Source organism: Rhinichthys klamathensis, unplaced genomic scaffold (assembly GCF_029890125.1).
Source record: "Rhinichthys klamathensis goyatoka isolate OS25496 unplaced genomic scaffold, OSU_Roscu_1.1 h1tg000512l_1, whole genome shotgun sequence".
NCBI classification, from domain to species: Eukaryota; Metazoa; Chordata; class Actinopteri; order Cypriniformes; family Leuciscidae; genus Rhinichthys; species Rhinichthys klamathensis.
This window is the reverse complement of record NW_026606992.1, coordinates 19,882-39,966: the sequence shown is the minus strand read 5'-3', so window position 1 is coordinate 39,966 and position 20,085 is coordinate 19,882. Positions and strand designations below refer to the sequence as shown.

The window sequence follows — 20,085 nt, the reverse complement described above, 5'->3', positions numbered from 1 at the left end:
AGAGCTCTCAGCAACGGGAAGGGGGAGGGTCGTCTCCGTGCCAACGGCTCCGCCCACAACGCAGAGGCGAATTGCTAATGAGCTACTGCCGCTCTGCTGAAGCGAAGTCCCAGAAAACGGCACAGGTTTTGTGATTTTGGCTAAAAATGGCATAATCATAATTTAAAGACCACTGGGAATGTTTAAAAATAGCTAAAAATATGATCGGAGTGGGACTTTAAGGAAAGCAATCAAACAGAAGTCAGTATCTGTATGAGTTCTTTGCTCATGATACTAGTAAAAAATTAGCTGTTTTCATAGTTCATAACAATGATTAGGTTGTCATTTACAGATATGGGCATCATTAAAGTAGATGACAGCTGTCGTAATTTAAAGAATCAGTGGCAGACGCTGCGTTCATAAAATATTTTTCATGTTAGCATACAGGGAATACGCTAATATGCTATGGTGGACTTTGCTAACTCATCCACTCATTACAAAACTTTAGGTCCCCAAAATATCATTGTTTTGCTAAACATCACAGCTTTTTTACTGTCTGTCAGCTCCTTGATTAATTTTCTCAGGTTTGTTTTTATGAAAAGCATCAGATGCAAGCTAATTATCTCCCTGTGTCCCTCTTTCAGTCATTCAGTGAAACCTGAGCAGGATGTGTTTGTTGTCTGTGTTGTCATGTCCAGATGTTTGGGCTTCTAAACCGTCTATATACCTTGTTATCAGTCTTTCCCGGGGGCTGTGCTGTCACACTCTAATTGCTTGGTTAGTTAATAGTTCAGATCCATCAAACTCAATGTGTGTAAGTGTTGTGCACGAGTGTCAGCGCGCGCGCGTGTGTGTGTGTGTGTGTGTGTAAGCATGACTGATTGCACTCACTCTGTTTGAGTGAAAACAGTTCTTCCACCACTTACTCCACAGCCAGCAGCCAAAACACAATCCAGCCAATTAGAAAACTTCTGGCTAGTCTTTACTGTGATCTGCCAATCACAAAGCATGATCAAAGGCATGACCAGGTCACTTGAAGCCTATTAGTTCCCTTAAGAAAAAGTTTATTCAAGTGTACTATTAGTTTACTTCTTTAAAACTAAAAATAAGTAGGGATACTTTCAGTCTACTTTTTATGTACTTCTCAGAAATATACTTAAAATTGCACTTAAGTATACTTAACTTGTACTGACAGAAAAGTTTAAGTATATTTGCTTAAGTATATTTGGCATTCTTGTACTCAATCTTGATATCCATAAAAGCATAATTAAGTATTCTAAGTATACTTGGCTTGTAGAAATGTTTAATCTTTTGATTGAGTAGCCAATTAAATACTTTTTTTCACATAGTTTTACATACTGTCTTATAAACTTACATTGTTTGAAAATATTGATTTATAAAGAAGCCAAATATGTTCCTACTTTTGAGTATCTGGATGTTTGTGTAGGCGAGTCCACTGGTAGTGTACAATAGCCTGACTTCGTCATACTCATATTCTAGTCAGAATGTGAGTCTGAAACTGCTCCATAGGGCTTTGATTATGAGGCGTGTCTTAACCGAACCAGAAAAAAAAAAACTCTGCACTCAATTGGATAGACCTACAACCAATCAGAGCAACGCAGTAAGTGTTTTTTTTTATGAGCTACGCAAATTGACAACAGACCTCAACTACACGCACGCTGGAAGAAGTAGTAAAATAATGAGTGTTGCTTCTTTTACTTGGTCCTCCATGAGTGCGACCAAAGGAGAAACCACAACGACCACAGGGTTTTCATTGCGTCCCATCTTCTTAGCGACCATCGGAGCCAGCTGATAAATTAAACTTTTGCCGAATCCCGTAGGAAGGACGGCAAACACATCTTTCTGATCGACAGATGCCTTGATTGCAGTTCTCTGTTCGTCTTTTAAAGTTAATGCGCTGTCGATTTCCTTTACAACAGACACGATAGCGGAATCTATACATCTCAATTCTCCAGCTGCAGTCACCTCTGAGGGAAACCAGTTCAACCCAAGCACTCTTAGATAACGTGATGATTATGTAACTGCAGATCATCTGTCCATCATCGTATAAAGCCCGCCCTGGCAATTTGATTGGCCCGACTAATTCTGAACCGATCATAATTACTCCTCAATGGATCGAGTCCAGACTGAACTTCCCGACCAAAAAATGTTGTGGGCGGGGTTCGGGCTGGCATCCAGGCTAAGTGTACATAGGAATTTACTTCAAATCAGCTTTACTCTTTCCCCGCCATTGACTGAATTTTCCGGCTATCCATGTTTTCACTGTTATATGGTAGGGGGTGCTATTTCACATATCCTAGTACAGAATCTCTGGATCAAAACACAGATGAAGAAGCAGAAACAAGTGATTGAAGATTGCTTACGCAAATGTAAAATAACACTATCATCAAACATTAAACAGTATATAAATTCAAAACTGCCTAACGTTAGCGAATGAAATTTCGAACCCATGAAGAGGAAACGACTGTGAAGCTATGTTGTTATCCCGTTGATGGATACAACTACTATTTTTTGACCATTGTTCTGAATCTGATCCGGACATAGTATTTGCGAGTAAAAATGCGAAAAATGTTTTCCGCGTTTTGTTTAAAAAAAGCAACATAAAAACGTACCTACATTCAAGTATTGATAAAAAATAATGCATGAAGCTATAATGAAATGAAAAGAGTTATAGAGTTGGAGTTATATTTCAAGTATAACAAAGTAATACCTAAATAAAAACTTAGTAGTATATTTTAAGTGCAAAAATAATATATAAATAGTAAACTATAAGTATGATGCTGTTCACTTAAAGAAATCTTGTTGTGTACTCAAAGTTGACTACTGTTACACTTAAAGTATACTTAAAAGTATACTTTTACCAAAAAAGTGGATCAATTTAATCTCAAGTGGTATTGAAATAGTACACTTACAAGTATACTTCTAGTACATTAATATTAGTATACTTACTACATAATACTTAAAATATACTTGAACTTTACTGAAGTATACTTAATAAAATTAACTTGAAGTAGCCTATACTTATTTATTTTTTTGTAAGGGTTGTCATTTCTAGGATTAAACATGCCTGCCAGGTTCTTAATCCAGATGACAATGTATAAGGTAAATGAGTTTGTTTACATGCATAATTTACACTGGTTATGCTTAATAAACCAACAGCATATAAAGTCATTGACATGGTCTAAACAAAACCAGATTGCCACACAGAGTTTTGTCCATTACCCTGATTTCAAACATCTTTAATGGCATTGTGTTGGCTTATTCGAGGTGCACATGTCTACAGTATTTGCATTTTGACATCAAGACCAGAGAAAAACCTTTTCATTTCAAATGTAATTTCCTTCAAAACCTTAACAGCATGCAGAGATGTTTTAGCCTGGTAATACCAGACTCTGCTACTTCACTTTGCTTCGTAGACAGAGTCTGGAATGGCATAATAGAGAAGTGTTTTCTCTCTCGCTAGGGGGCGCTTGTCTGAAGTTTAAAATCATCGGTTACCCGTAAGCCAATCAGATAAGCTTATATATGACGTATGTTATGTGCCAACACAGCCGCATCGAACCACAGACATCATGCATCGAACTCAAATCTATGATTGAACTTCCACTGTAAACCTGCTGTAAACACTTGATGATGCAAGCGAAATAGCGGAGTGAACATGGCTGTAAACGACTTTTGCAGATTATGCGAAGTTAATCTACACATCCACGGTACAATCAGGGCCTCTAAACTGATATTTGACAGTAGAGAGAAACAAAAAAATATTTGCAGCCAACTGTCAAAGTTAGGATTAGTTCTGTTAAACACAGCTCCTTGTTCATCTCGAGTCTGTCGGAAATGCTGCAACTTAATTGCAAGATTACAGCATGTCATGGCAATATTTAAGACCTGGAAAAGAAAGGAGACACTGACCTGTCAAAAGGCTCCCCAGTTTCTCGCTGACGATCGGTAATAGTTGATAAATTAAACTTTTCCCAAAGGGAGTAGGGCCACAACATCACCTCCATGTTTAATACACACTCTTCTTGTTCGGGCTTCAGTTTGCTAATGCCGGGAATATTCTCCACAACAGAGCGAATTGCATCCGCGTCTCCATATCCGCAGTCGTTTTCGATTTCCCTAATCTTAAACTCGGCGCTTAGCGACTACGTCACTGCTTTCAGCCCGCCCTCTGTTCGTTGATTGGCCGGCTGTTTTCAGGCTGGAGGAAAACTGATAGATAGGCCGCTGTCTCAGACTGAGTACAGAAGCGAAATGAAATTGAGCGGAAGTACGAAGTCTGACGTAGTCAGGCTAGAGATGTTTGCCCATTACTCAAATTTCATTTTGTGAACTGATAGATAAACATCATTGTATATAAACACATTTGCGATATGAAAATTAATAAATTGGTAGCACGTACGATAAGGCTGAATTCTTTAATGCATATCATTAACTAACAATGAACAGTGCTTTTGAAGCATTTATTAATCTAGATTCATGTTAACATTTACAAGTACTAATACATTATTAAGAATGAACAAGAGGCATTAACAATAAACACTAGCATATGTATTAAATTACCTATAAATTAACATGTAAATTAACATTGACTTTCACACTGTAAAAAAAAAGAAGCGACATATGTTCTAGTTTTATGGGACCTTTTGATTCGCAAATACTAATAAATGTGAATTACTTGTGTAATGTGTAACAAATACTGTACATAAAAACAGATGTTAGACCAACAGAATTCTCCCAAATGTTGACCCAAATAGTGAAACAATTGTCTGAACAAATCATTTTATAATGAGCAAGCTGAAATTTTAGGGGGTTGTGAGTTCCCAGCATGCACTGAAGCATGAATAAATTATGTGTTTACTGTTGTAGGATACAGCTACTGTCTGATATAGCCTACTTGCTCATTCAGAAACAAAGATGTCATAGTTTACTTCGCATGTGAAATGTCCTATAAAACTATAGTATATATTATACATCAGTTTGTTACTAATTGAAAAAAAAAAAGAAATCTGTAGTTGCCTTCACAAATGTATTGGTCAACCAGGCATTTTACATTTAGTGAATAAACAAATTAAAATTGACGAAACAAAGTAGAGTTACTTACTTAGGAGTTAATGAAGTCAGTCATTGAAATAAAGTCAGTCTTACAAATCTGAATCTAAATTTGTGTAAATTTTTTTTTTTACTGTAGTAAATGTTGCAAAAACAAACAAAAAATCATTAGTTAATCCTTTAGGTCATGAACTAATAATGTTAACAAATTTAACTTTATTGTAAAGTGTTACCAATACATTTTGCATGACAGTGAGGGAACATTTAGATGGATGGATTGGGGGGGGGAATTGGCATGGATTTTCCCTTTGACATTATAATGTATACTTACAGAAGCAAGACATTTTTCATATGAAGTATTTCTCTCTTCTTAGAAGTTTGATTAGCATAGAAAGCTTGAGTGTAGAGTTCACATTATGTAGGGAGCCTCTTGTGCTTATGTGCTCTTGGATGGAAGCCATAATTGAATTTGTTAAATGAAGTCTGGAAGGAAGGCAGGGCTCACAGTGGCTTGGTTTTTGCCAGCCGAGCAAAATAAATGTGTTTGGGGTCCTAAAGAGCTATGTGAATGACACCAGAATGTTATTGGGCTTGCTTTAGATTGTGAGAAAGAGAAATACGTGACCAGCATAGACATTAAATCAACATCAAATTAAACAAATCACACTCATACTCACACATTGAAAAGACGTGATCAGCACACACAGAAACACATACTCGATAACCGAGTCCTTCAGCGAGACACGCTCGCATGCGTGCAGCAGGGAGAGATTCCCCCTGAAGCGTGTTTGCCATTTGAATTATCTGCGCCAGTGACATTGATTCTGACAAATGTGTCCAGGGATATTCCTGTGTCCTGTCATACTGGTGCTGAGGAAATTTCCTGTCTCTCTTCATTAAGTACACACACAAAGACAGGAGCCATTTTTCTATCTCGATTTCTTGTTCCTCTATTATTTTACCATCAGTTCAGGTACAGCTTTTTTGGTGTGCGGATATAAAAGTGTGTGTATGTGTAAATGTATCTGTGTTTGTGTGTTTTAAGCAGCTAATTTGTGCTTCTGCATGTACATGACATGCGGGGGATGGGGCATTTATGTCGTGGCCAAGGATTAACAATTAATTCCCACGATTTACTAATACGTCAGCACATTTTTACTAATTTGTTCCCTCGTTTTACTAAATCGTGGTCACGTAATAATTTGTTCACTTGTTTTAGTTAAATCAAAATGAAGGAACGAATTAAGTCATGGGAACTATTTCTTAGTTTGTGGCCATGGTTTACTAACAAGTTCTTAATTCGTGGGAATGAATTCCTAATTTGTGGCCACAATATATTGTTTTCCCCCTCATGTCATGCATGTGCGGGGCTCCGTACTTCTCTGCCCAAACACCACAGCAAATTAAATTCAGTCATGCTCCCAGATATAATGAATCATACAAACTTTTGGTTTCTATGAAATTGGCCTTAACAACCACTTTTACAGTACAAATACAATAAATAAACTACCATTCAAAAGTTTGGGGTTGGTAAGATTTTTTTTAATCAAGCTCACCAAGGCTGCATTTATTTGATCAGAAATACAGTAAAAAATAAAAAATAAAGTAAAATATTGTTACAATTTAAAATAATAGTTTATTTTTATTTTTTAAAAGTGTGATTTATTCCTGTGATGGCAAAGCCTTCAGTGTCACATGATTCAGAAATCTTTCTAATATGCTCTTTGGTGCTGAGAAATATTTCTTGTTCTTAATGATGAAAACAGTTAATAAAACAAAAATAATTTCTTTCACTAAAATATCTTACTTAATCAAAAATTTTGAACGGAAGTGTACCATAAATATGTTAAATAAAATTCTGTCTGGATATTATCATACATTTGAATCACTTAATAAAATTCAAAACAAAACAAAATGACTGTTGCACATTAAGATAAAAGAAACAACAAAATAAATGCCACAGAATCTGTGGCTCCCTCTCGCTGTCATGTTTCAATGTGTTTAAGTTCTGTTTTGTAATCTGATTTCCCCCTGTATTTGTGATTTTGGTTTAGTCCTGTTATTAGTTCAGTTTTGAGATCTTGTTTCCCCCGTCTTTTGTGATTTTTGGTTCAGTCCTGTTAGTTTTCCGCTCTGTCTGATTAGTAATTCCCTTCACCTGTGTTCTGTTAATTATCCCATTAGTCCCTGTTCATTTAAGCCCTGTGTTTTCCCTCAGTGTTTGTTGGTCGTCGTCTTTGAATGGTTGTGTATTCTGAGTTCCTGGAGTTTTCATTTGTTTCTGTTAAGTTTAGTTTGTAATTAAAGCAACTATTCTGCAGTGCCCGTGTCCTCGTATTCAGTAACCTGCACTCAACCCTGACACTCGCTCCCTTCCACTGTTGTAACTCTTTCTTAAGTCCTTCCGTATAGCTCTTCCGTGGAAATCGAGACCAGTTTGCTTTGCAGCGCTCCTTTCTGCGACCTCGCTGTATTCTCACAGCTCTTAACCTTGCCCTGCTTGCCAAAAATATGAATAATGAGCAAGATGTGACATCCCCTTTAAGATGTATACAGTATACGCTGATTACACTATGTGCAGTCACAGGTGAAGCGAATATCGTTGATCATCTGCTAAAAAGGCCACATATTAAGGTCTGGGATTAGATGGTAAGGAAACAATCAGTTCTTGTAATCAACATGTTAGATTAAGGAGAATGGGCAGGAATAAATATCTGAGTGACTTTGACAGGGGCCAAATTGTAATGGCAAGGCAATTGGGTCAGAGCAGGGGCGTAGCCAGTATTGGGCCAGGGCGGCACTGGCCCGCCCACATTACTCACTGGCCCGCCCAGGCAAGTTTGATAAAAATACATTTTTAGTTTATTTTTATTATTCAAATATATTTGTGAAAATATATTAATATATACCTGATTAATTGTTGACTGCTGTGTGTGTTTAATTTGTTTTCCGAATAAAATTTAACTGGTGAAGCAAGTTGTAGATATAGCCTCTCTCCGGAACGTTATTGGTCGCTATGGTTGCTGGGGGTTCCGACAGGAAAACTCTCAGAGGCGTCGGCGCCACAATAATGGCTAAACAACTTTCTTTAATGTGCTATTTGAAAAACAGCAAGAGTTGAGGAAGAAGACACACCACTGCCTTCATCTTCCGAGTCCACCCAGCCCAGTTCTTCCGACTCATTACCCCAGGAGAAGGTTAGTCAGGTGCTGGCGCCGGCCGCTTCTTGCTCCCTCTCTCCCCGTCAGCCTGACGCGGGTTTATCCGCCGATCTAACTGTGAGTGTGATATTATTATTTTAGCTTACTTTATTTTCGGGTGAACTGTATTTGCACTGCTGAATAGAATAAAATAGACAGGTTATTGTCTATACTGGTTTGTCCAGCCTTTGAGCTCTGTTGGTTGAACATGATGATTATAAAGGTGTAACTTTTTTCAGTTTGTCTATTAAATGTTAATTATTCTAGAAGTCATTTTTCAATAATTATTATTAAAGTCATTTTTTTCTAGGAAAAACTATAGGCCCAGTCACATTTTCACTGGCCCACCCAAAATACAATTTGTGCCTACGCCACTGGGTCAGAGTATTTCTGAAATGGAAAGGATTGTGGGTTGCAGTTACACCCCTTCATGACAATGGTGTTCCCTGGCGGAAGTGGCCTCTTTCAGCTGGATAATGCACCCTGCCACACTGAGTGGCAAGGGTTGAAGGTGTTGTCCTGGCCTCCAAATCTTCCCCGATCGGTGGGATGTGCTGGACCAACAAGTTCCACCTTGCAACCAACAGGAATTGTAGGACCTTCTGCTAATGTCTTGGTGCCATATAGCACAGAACGTCTTCAGTAGTCTTGTAGAGTCCATGCCTCATCGGGTCGGCGCTGTTTTGGCAGACACAGGATATTAGGCAGGTAGTCATATAATGTTTTGGCTCATCGGTGTATGTGGAGAAATGAGTTCAACTAATTGAATCAAAATAATATGGCAGCCCAGCATATTGTTCTTCATAATAATCAGTATAAATGATAACCCTTTTGAATGGCTTTGTGTGAGACACTCAGAATGTTTTAGCAATGAAATGTGTCTCAGCATGAGTACAGCGTTTAGCTGACTGCAGGAACACACTGAAAAAAGTGATTTTGGAGAGTGGTAAATATAATCTGTGGAAACCATATAAAATGTACATGATTATTGCAGCTAGCCAACGAATTCTAAAGTAATGGGTAAATTCTACATATGCTACCCATTCATGAACAGTAAGAACCATCACATAGAAAAATGCAGTAAAATTTACCCCCAAACCGTGAGTTTTTTTTTATTTAAATTGCGCATGCGTCAGCCCGCGTTTTTGAGTGAGTGTGGACGACGCTGGATCCTCTCTCTGGCTGCTATCGAACAGCTAAGTTAAGGTAAGCTATTTACATAGGAGTGCTGTATATATATATATTTTTAATTATGAGATATTACACTTCACTTGTATTCGGCTTTCGTTTGTTTAACATGCCATTACTTGAAATTAAAGTTTGAATCTGTTGCTGGCGTCACCATGGCCCGGGACACATCAAGCCGACGGTCGGCCGTTGGGCAACGTGTTCAAAGTTCAAAAATCAGATTTAATGTGATTACCTTGACAAATTATACGTTATTAAACAGCTATAAGACTCAGGTTTCAGTATTTGACCACTATTTTATTCTGAGAAATTTATAGTGACCGTTATGTATTGTTATGTTATGCAATAAAAAAACAGTCGATGCCTTTAATGTGAATTAGGCGCGTCATCCGCTCCCATCGGCTCCCATTCTGTTGTCGTCATGACAGAGCTCGACCTAATAACGTCCCTCAGTACTTTCTGCTCAAAAATATGCAGATTCGGAGAAATATTTATAGATTATCAATAGGTTTATGTCAGATTTCTGTATAGAGGAATTATATTTATTGAATATACCCAAAATGGGCCGATGTAATCATAAGAGCGCTGGATACTCAGACGTAGTGTGTTGTCAATACACACTGGCAGCCGGGGCCGGGGGGCGCCGTGTGCATATTATTATACTCCATATAGCTATATCACGAAGAAGAGCCACATGACATGTGACACCTGAAACCACCTGACCACAACAACGTTTCCAAAGATCGCTGAATACATGCAGATAAGGATGTTTTGGACGCAATAAACATGATTGCAACGATTTATGATGTATTTGTGTTCTTTAAGCCATGCAGATATCTTCATAATAGATTATATTTATAATGTAATGCTAATCGATATAATCTTTATGATAGTGATTTTTGAGCCAACGCCAACATTTATCAGGCGAAGGGGCAGGGTTCACTCTAGACAGGTCGCCAGTCTGTTGCAGGGCCGGAATTCGGTCTTAGTATATGTAAATCACTCCCCACTCCGCTAACAGTCTTATCACTAAATTGTATCTCCCTACAGACACAGAACATTGAGAAAAAAACAGATGCTGTTGTCTGCTGCCTCATTAACTACCTCGGTGAAAGACTAGAAGATCTTTTCCATGACTGCCAGGTATGTCATATTGATAACAGATTTTTGATTAACTCGAGGGATCCTCCTCTCCTCTCCTCTCGTATCCACCTTCTCCTTTTGCCTTCCACTCCCCCTCTGCTCTCCTTTTAGATAAACTGAAATATATTGAAACAGCATCTTAAATAAAATAAAAATGTGTATGCTTTTTGTTTGTTTCTTTTTAACATGTAGGAATGTGAGGAGGACTACACAGACAAAACGATGAAGGTGATTGTGAAGCAATGTCATGGCTGAGGAGGATCCATCAGATTTGTCTATTGTGATCGAGGGAAACCAAGTGATGGAAGGATGTGGAAGCCGAACAAAGGCATGCATACTGCTGATGGGACTCATTTATGCAATCGACATCGAATATCCAAAGGAGCTGAAGAACACGTTTGAAGCTTTTCAAAAACTTTTTTGGGAAATTGACGGGGCAAAACTACTGAAAAAGGTCCACAGCCTCAAAAATAAGCTCATGCAGTAGACACACATTTCCCCTCTTGTTCGAAGAGGATCTTTTGTCTGGACATACTTTTAATGGAGTTGTAATGGAGTGTAGTTTTATATTTTTCTTCTTTTCCCTTGTACTTTATTTAGCACTTAATTCTGTGTTTTTTTATAATTTGGTGCATCATTGCTGCATATAAACAAGGCTGTTCGGTTATTTGTTATATGAATGTACCTGGACCACAGATTTGGTCAGTCACTGTTGTTTAAATCTGAAGAGACACAAACCCCTCTGTTTCACAGACAAGGCTTAAGATAGTCCTAGACTAAAATGCATGTTTGAGCTGTTTTAACTGAAAGCAACTTGCACTGAAATATCTTAAAATATGTCTGCTAATGTTTTGTCTCAAGATGCACACCAGTAATGTTTTGTCTAAGGCACGTTTATAAAAGCTACTTAAATGTCCAAATTTAACTAAGGCCTAGTCCTGGCTTAATCTAAGCCCTGTCTGTGAAACCGGGCCAAAGAGTTTAGTCTAAGAGTTTAGATACAAGAAAATGTGATTGGACATCCATTACTGCTCTGATCTCCTCACTTCTCCTTTCATTTTCTCTTCTCTGCTCCCTTCTTTCCTCATTTCTCTTTTCTGCTCTGATCCGGATGTCCTAAAACAGGGATATGTTTTATTTCCAACATTATTGAAACAACATTTGATAGATCAGTGAGTTATAAAACATGTTCATTACTTGAAATGTTGTGTAAAGCTGTTGTGCTGCACTATATTTTGAGTGTTTCATAGGATTTTTTTGGATTAAAAACATTGATCTGATGAACCATCTGAATGTCTTTATTGTGGGGGGTACATTTTACCTTCTCTGAATAAGTAATTGTTATTAACTGATATTAATTAACTTTGATTTGAAGAGATAATTTTTACCTAATTTTAATGAGTAAGTAGCTGTTGAATATATACATAAATGTGAGGTATTGTTACCCAATTTATGCAAGTATTTAATAGCTTTTTACTTCAGATAGTTTATACTCAATATATGGGATTAAATCTACCCCACCAAAGTCGATGCAAATTGTTACCTCACATTTATTGGGTAAATTCTATAGATTAGTTTTTACAGTGCACATTCTCAGCGTTGCTCTTCTTGTTACGTTCCCCTATTCCTTTCTTTCATTCTCTCTGTCTCTCTCTATCTCTTCCCTCATTCCTCTCCCTATGGTTTCTTTTAAAGTGCTAATGTGTGCTGAAAGAGTGTGGAAATTCATACTCTCCCAGGCATTCATTACTCCCCAGATCTTTCTTACTTGGTAATAAAAAAGAATTAGGCATTAGTTAAGGGTGTTGATATACAGTGGGTCTACGGAAATGATCCCTCTCTGAATCCTATGCCCTTTTTTTTTTTTTCATTGAAAAGAAAAAGAGTAGCTAGAACATTTAGCTAAACTTTTCTTTTTGAGTTCAATAAAATAAGTCATTTTAGAATTAATTTAATGAAAATTATTTATATCTTGCAAGTTGCAACCGGAAATTGTGTGTGTGTGTAATGTTTAGGTAAAAGTTTGTAATGTTTCAGTGGCTACATCTTGATGTTTTAAACATCTGTGTATGTGTGTTTTCCAGGTGGTGGACCTGTACTGGGGCATTGATCCAGAGGAGTGGGATAGTCCAGAGCTGCAGAGACTACGGATGAAACTACTGGAAGAATGTCTGAAGACTGCAGCCGGCCCATGCTTTGTTGTGGGTATATATGACATTTCATCAAACCCTAAACCAGCAACTTTATGAGGGAACATGTTGTAAATCCCTAATACATCATCAAAAATATAGAATTGGTGGTATTTTGGGTTACGGTTATGGAAACTACAGTTGCCATGGTGAATACACAATATTAACATGGGCTGTTAATAAGACACAAGACATATAGACACTCATCCTGATGAATGAACATCATACCTGCATGCAAATCCTTCCCAGCTTAGACACAACATACGACTTACGTAATTTGTTGGTACTTTTCGTACTTTTCGTAATTGACAATGTAACTGCAATGTTGCACGCCTGTAATTTTAACCGCATAACGCTTTCTGCGTGAACTGGCCATAACAATTTAGGAAAATAACATTTGTATTATCACACTGACATATAGCCTGACATCATCTCATCTAACAGCAGATACTGAATCAGTCAAACACATCAATCTAGTGAATTTACATAGAAAAATAATGGAAAAGTAGCGCGGTGGAATGGAAAAATGTGTTCTGTCTCAAAAGAGCAAAGTCTTTGCAGAAGAGTCAACAGCTTTCGTGCACATCTTTCAAAATCTTTCAAAAGTCTTGCATCAGAAAAACATTAACATTTTGTTGTTGTTGTTTCTTTGACTACACACTCGGTGACGCACTCGGAACGGTCTTGAAGCCCACTTTTTCAAGAAACACTGCTGTATTTAAAATGACTATTTCCTTGTATTTATTTGAAAAATTTGATCCCCAGTGCTCACAGACTTACTGACAGTCTTTACTTCATCTTTATTCATTTTTTTTAACTAAATCTTTATTTATAAACATTGTATAATACTACAGAATCAAGAAGAGTAAGCTCGCGAATGAACTCTCGGCCAATGAGAGTCTGACATGCTCTCATTGCGTCAGAGCCCGCCGAAACGGGCGTGGTCAGAGAGTATAATATTGCCGTCCTAGGCTGTAAACTCTGGTTTTCATAGAATGAAGCGAGAACGCTAGTAGCACAAGCACGGCCAGGAACGCAATACTCGTTCCCTCATCTAGAGAGAACCGAGGTTACGTTAGGTAACCGATTCGTTCTCTTACGAGAGGTTCTCTCGTATTGCGTAAGCTAGCTTACGCTACGGGAACACCTGGTCAACGCCGTGCGTGCTAAGCATCCACTATGAGTCCCAGGGGAGACCCCAGGGAACCCTTATGAGTGGGAATAAATATATGTACATGTGACAAAGGCCAGCAGAGCGGGCCGGAGATTGTGTAGTACATAAGCACATGATAGAGAGGGACCGAGCTTAACCGGTCTGTGTGAATAACTCCCTATAGTGCAGCTCAACCAGAAGAGCTGTAACATACTAGACTGCTAGTAGTTTAGCCTGCAAGGCGGGAACTTCCAGATTGTAAAATCTGACAAAGGTGGAGGGGGAAGCCCATCCCGCTGCCACACAAATGTCATGAATGGAAATTCCGCTGGACCATGCCCACGATGAGGCCATGCCTCTAGTGGAATGAGCCCTGATGCCCAGAGGGTGTGTGTGTGAAAAGAGAGAGTTATTTCTCAGAAAAGTTATTTCTCAGAAAAGATTAATCTTTCCCGTAGCGTAAGCTAGCTTACGCAATACGAGAGAACCTCTCGTAAGAGAACTTATTGTAGCGTTGGTTATGCATGTGATATTTACTGTCTTTTTAATTAAATAGTGTGATATCAAATATATAGACTTTATATCAGCAGTCGGCCACCCTGCTCTATAAGATGTCTGCACCAACTATCAAAAAACCCACATTGATTGCCCACTAATAGTAATATGCAGTATATATGGATAAATGGATAAATAGATACAGGCAGCTTCTGTGGCCAGTGTGCCACCTTTGCAGTGTGAAGACAGCTTAAGAAAGAGGAAACACCCATTATTGATTATGCAAACATTCCGGTTGCATCATCACTGTCAGATTTTCAACATCAGACTTTCTAGTCGAATAAAGGGATAGTAAAACTACGTGTAAGGCAACTCCCTTATAACCGTACAACCTCACACCTCTAAAACTGCAGCACAGCACATACAATACAGTGTGCTTTGAAATCTTAGAGCGGCAGTAAAGCGGAGTTTGGGTGTGGGTATGATGTCTCTCTAGTCAGTGATAGAGAGGGGCTGACAGATAGACCTCGTGTAACAACCATATGGGAGCGAAGCACTTGAGTTCACACGCTGGATGGAGCTCATCGTGCTTCTGTAACTCTCTCTTTCTCTCTTTCTTTATCTCTCTCTCTCTCTCTCTCTCTCTCTCTCACACACACACACACACACACACACACACACACAGCAAAATTACTTTGAAATCTCTCATGAGGCATGAGGAAGGGTCTGGTTTAATGGCTGATGTTGCAGGAGATATGAGATCATGCAGAAGAAGTGAAGTACGCACACGTGCGCGCACACACACACACGTTCCAGAGCACCAGGTGGGTTACTAACAGTTGAGTGGATTTATAAGGAATATACATTCACACATGATCACACGTGTGTGTGTGTGTGTGTGTCTGTGTATAGAGTTCTCAGGTGTGAAGAGAGATTGATTTTAAATTATTAAAATGTAAATGAGCAATCTGGGCAAGAGGATTGGGATCTAATTGGAGTCAGAGAGCAATGTTTGAGGTGAGGCAGAATATGTGTGTGTGGTAAAGTTAAGTGTGAGGTGAAGTGGTGTGTAGGAGCCGCTGAGCAGGGAACACTTCTAATTGTATCCTTGCTTTCTCTCTCTCTTTGTCTCTCTTATGCACTCACACGCATGCTGTCTTACACTTTACATTAGTGATGCTCACCATGGCCTTGTTTCCACCTGGTTTTAACATGCATTTAAAATGCATGACGGCTCGCCTCAGGTTGAGCTTAGTTTCTCATTTGTGGTTCGCGATGAGGATGAGCTGTCTATTGCAGCATTGGAGGGTGGGCTTGCGCCAGGGCTCGAAATAAAAAAAAAAAAATTGGTAGCACTGGTGCTCCCATCTTCCCAAAAAAAAAAAAAAGCAGACAAAAGTTAGGAGAACCACTACTAAAATGTTTATATAGATTATTTTGCGATTATTTCTTGTGCTTGGCACTCTCCCCATGTTTAATCAAGCTCTCACGCTAAAAATGTGTCCATTAGGCCATTAGGCTTGGGCGGGCCATTTGTGGGTGGGTCGTGAGTGGATGAGAGATAAATAAACGTTATGTTGGAAATATATATTTTTAAAAATAATTGGTAGCACTGGTGCTCCCATCTTCCCCCCCCAAAAAAAAACCGGAAAAAAGTTAGGAGAACCACTACTAAAATGTTTATATAGATTATTGTGTGATTATTTCTTTTGCTTGTCACTCTCCCCATGTTTAATCAAGCTCTCACGCTAAAAATGTGTGCATTAGGCCATTAGGCTCGGGCGGGCCATTTGTGGGTGGGTCGCGAGTGGATGAGAGATAAATAAACGTTATGTTGGAAATATATATATTTTTTTCGTCAGGCACTAATTTGTAGACTCTCATTAAGCTAGGCAGTTACGGGATCCACTTGTTTAAGCATAAATGGAGGCAAAACAGATCCAAGAGAAATTTCAAAAAGGACAATTAAAAACAAAAGGAAGGAAACAAAAACAATATGATTAGATGATCTGGTTGTATACATACTAACATATTGGTGCAGCAACTCTTAAAGAAATTTGGGTAACAAACCTAATGCTGGGCACACTTAAAGGAGAACTCCGGTCAATTTTAACATTGAGCTCATTTTTTTGTACATTTGGAGTGCTGTCAGTACAGACAAAAACGACAAAAATCGGTGTTGCCTACACCGTGTTATCCTCTTTTTAAAATTCGCACCCTGTTGACTTCAATGGGGCAAGTTCTAAACCTGCTTTTAGCCTCTTAACAACCTTTAATGCAGGGCTGGACTGGGACAAAAAATCGGCCCGGGCATTTTGGCCCAGACTGGCCCACTATATAACACAACCGAACTTTGCACGCCCTTGAATATGTATACCAACTCCTATTAAAACCACTAATGCCATAAGTGAATAGGAGTGAGTAAGAGTTAACCGATTAAAAAATAACTACTAAGTTGAACTATACTCCACAGTGATGAATCCTAAAGAAAGCTATAAGCTGGGATAGCAATACGGGTTTTTCCCACAGGTTTTTGTGAAATCTGTGGTGAGTGCACCTCTGTCCCTCTAGGGGGGTTCGGGGGCATGCTCCCCCGTAAGAAAATTTTGTGCTTTTTTATGTTAATTCATCAATCTGGTGCACTTTGAGAGTTAAAAATAAAGAGCTCCAACCCATATTCAGTGTGCAAATTGAACAAAGAAAAACTCAAAACTCTTTTAGTTGTGATATAGTGTCTGTCTACATTACACTACTACATAATAATAGTTATAATATTAATCCCATGGCAGTAATAGCCATATGTTGTAAAACAAATGCACTGAAAAATAAAAGCAACTTTCATAATTAGTTTCGTACTAATTTCTATACAGAGATAAGCACATGATCTTTTATTTTGACGGAAACAGCATCGAGCTTTTATTTTGAAGAAAAATATGGTTTACAAACTCATTACTCATTATTGTCTCATTACAATTCTAATAAAATGCGTAATCGTCAAATATGCAGATGTGTAAATAATGCGTAACTGGGTAGTGGGTTCCTACATAGCCTAATGGTGTGTTCACACCGAACGCGAATTTAATTATTTGGGCGAGTAGATTACATACAAAGTCAATGCAAAGACGCGAATAGACGCATCATTCGCGCCGGGCGTTGCGAATGACGCGAATTGGGCGACACGTTTGCCGCGAATGTCTTCCGCGCAAGTTGAAAAATTTGAACTCGAGCGAATGTTCAAACGTCTAACTAAACGCGATAGACGCGTATTTGACGCTCTATTCGCGTTCGGTGTGAACACACCATAAGTGTTGTTGTGACAGTAGCCTAGTTCTGCTTACCACAGTTCTCTGCACTCACTCATCTCTCTCCTTATCCTCCTCACTATCCTCATCAGACACTTGAAGGGCCTTTGAAGTTTCTTTTTTTTTTCACGCTATTTCTCTGCACATTCCTTGCGTTTCTTCTCCATCGCTCTGACTATTTTGACAGATACACACTGACACTGCTCGCTCACTCAGAGCTCAAAGGGGGAGGAGTTTAAAGATGTGATTGGACCAGCCCAGTGTCAATCAAGAAAATAACCAATGGGCTGCTGATTTACGCGTTTCATCATGCGCCGGTCTGTGAGAAAAAGAAAAACCTACGCTGACTTTTTTGTCCAATGCATTACACCGGCACAAAGATCCCAGAGCCGCCAATTAAACAAAACTAAATGCAATGGGCCGCCGATATACGAGTTTTATGGGCCGTTCAGACAAAAAATAAAAAATAAAAATTAAGTATGAGATGTATCGGCCCACAAAGCACGTCGGCCCACCGGGCAAATGCCCGGTATGCCCGATGGCCAGTCCAGCCCTGCCTTAATGTGTCATTACAAGTGCACAGCCATGTGAGTGGCGTTATTAAGAGTGACCACGGTCAATCTTACTGCAGTAGATGTGAGAGATATTAATAAAAATGATGTTAATTCAGCCAGCTCACATACCTGTATTTACTTCCTGTTTTCGTTCGAAGTCCACAGTAGTCGATTGTCGAGTTCGCGCGCGCGATCATTGGTAACAAATATAACTAATGATCGCGCGTGAACTCGACAATCGGGATTCTCCAAGAGCAATGTTCTCTTCTTGATGGTCTTACGGGTGGAGATCCCGAGATGAGCGTGGCAACGCGGCACGCTCTATGTGACAATCACTCCGGCCTGCAGCCAAACCTTCAGCCCTTGGTCGAAGCCTTCGTTTCTACGGGCAAGAGTTCCCCTAGAACAAGTGTCCAGGCATGCTGCTGTCTCCACGGATACCTCCGCCACCAGCTGGGGGGCCACGTACAACTGGCATGCAGTTGCGGGATCTGAACATCTTAAAAACTCCTGAACACCTTAGCAGAACTCCTTTCACCCTCACGCAAAATTCCAGATAGCGTGGAATTGAACAACAGTATTGAAATGAACAACAGTAAATGTGACTGCACCTCTGTTTCGTCACAGTCAACAGTCCCTTGTTTCTCCTTCGGAAAGGAATCAAATGAAAAGGATACGGAGAGCAGCTATTGTACAATTTACACCCAGAATACTCTAGCAACCATACAGCTTAAACACCAACCATACCTTCTAAAAACTTCTGAACGCCTTAGCAGAACACCTTAGCAATTGCACTTCAGGGCTCTTCCATCTACCCTCACCCTTCTTGCATTGTGGCAGCAAGTTTTACATGAGTGGCAAATACGTCACATTTTTTATCTAGTTTACTTGCAATCTTTGGATATTTTTCAATCTGCTTTATTTCCCAAACCAAACTTTCTCATTGAATTCCTGACACGCTTTCACCTTTAACCACTCTTTAATTGTCTTCTCAACCATCTCTTTTCTCTCGCTCTCGTCCTTCGAGAGGTTTCTATCTCTGTTTCTGTTCCACTTCACACCTCCATCTGTCTCCCACCTTCACCTACTTCAGTGCTATAGTGTCCATTTCACCTCTCCTTTTATTCTGATTTGTGTGTCTACTCTTTCACTTAATCCTCTTCTCTGTCCTCTTCCTCTCACCCTCACCACTCTCTCTCTTGGTCCCTCACTTTCTCAATCTCTTTCACTCTTAGGAAATTATTTGAAGTGTATGACCTCCATCCATGTCAGGCAGAGACTACTCTCACCTTATTAGCCTTTCTCTTTTCTGTTTGAGCATTAACTGCCAGGTTCTGCTGCAGTATTCAAATCACTCCTTTTTGTCACATAAAATAGTTTCATATAGGTATATATAATTTTGCTGCAGTTTAGTTTGTTAAACCCTTTTTCAGAAAGTTCAATTCATTTCATATATTTTTTAAATATGTGATATTTCATTATACACTGTGTGAAAGGGGCTTTACTGACCTCAAACTTTTGAATAGAGATTCCGGAAAATACACGGATAAAGCGACCCGGGATTTGACCCGGGTTCGTTTGATTTTGCTTCATTCACACTGCCAGTGATTTGCCGGAATCAGAGAGCGCGTTCACACACAACCCGTGTATGTTCCGGAAAGACACGTGACATCGATGTGACATGTAATGTCTCAGCAACGTGTATAGTTTGCTTATGAGCTGCGATTTCTCTCTGGAGAAACCACGCTTGTGCATTTTTTTCTCTGATTCGATCATAAACTAGCGCATTACGTACCGTTTCACTAGCCT

At 39.1% G+C, this 20,085-nt stretch overlaps 1 protein-coding gene across 2 annotated transcripts in view; it reads left to right on the top strand.

The window, feature by feature from the left end:
* LOC130072924 (NACHT and WD repeat domain-containing protein 2-like) overlaps nucleotides 1-12,895 on the top strand; it is a 57,116-nt gene extending 44,221 nt beyond the window's left edge. Inside the window, exon 4 of one of the 2 annotated variants that reach the window (XM_056238249.1) lies at nucleotides 12,668-12,895. In XM_056238249.1, coding sequence (XP_056094224.1) covers nucleotides 12,668-12,832 — 165 coding nt within the window. In that variant the 3' untranslated portion in view covers nucleotides 12,833-12,895. The remainder of the gene's footprint in view (nucleotides 1-12,667) is intronic. The other variant, XM_056238248.1, reaches the window with a different exon arrangement.
* Nucleotides 12,896-20,085: the final 7,190 nt, after the last annotated feature.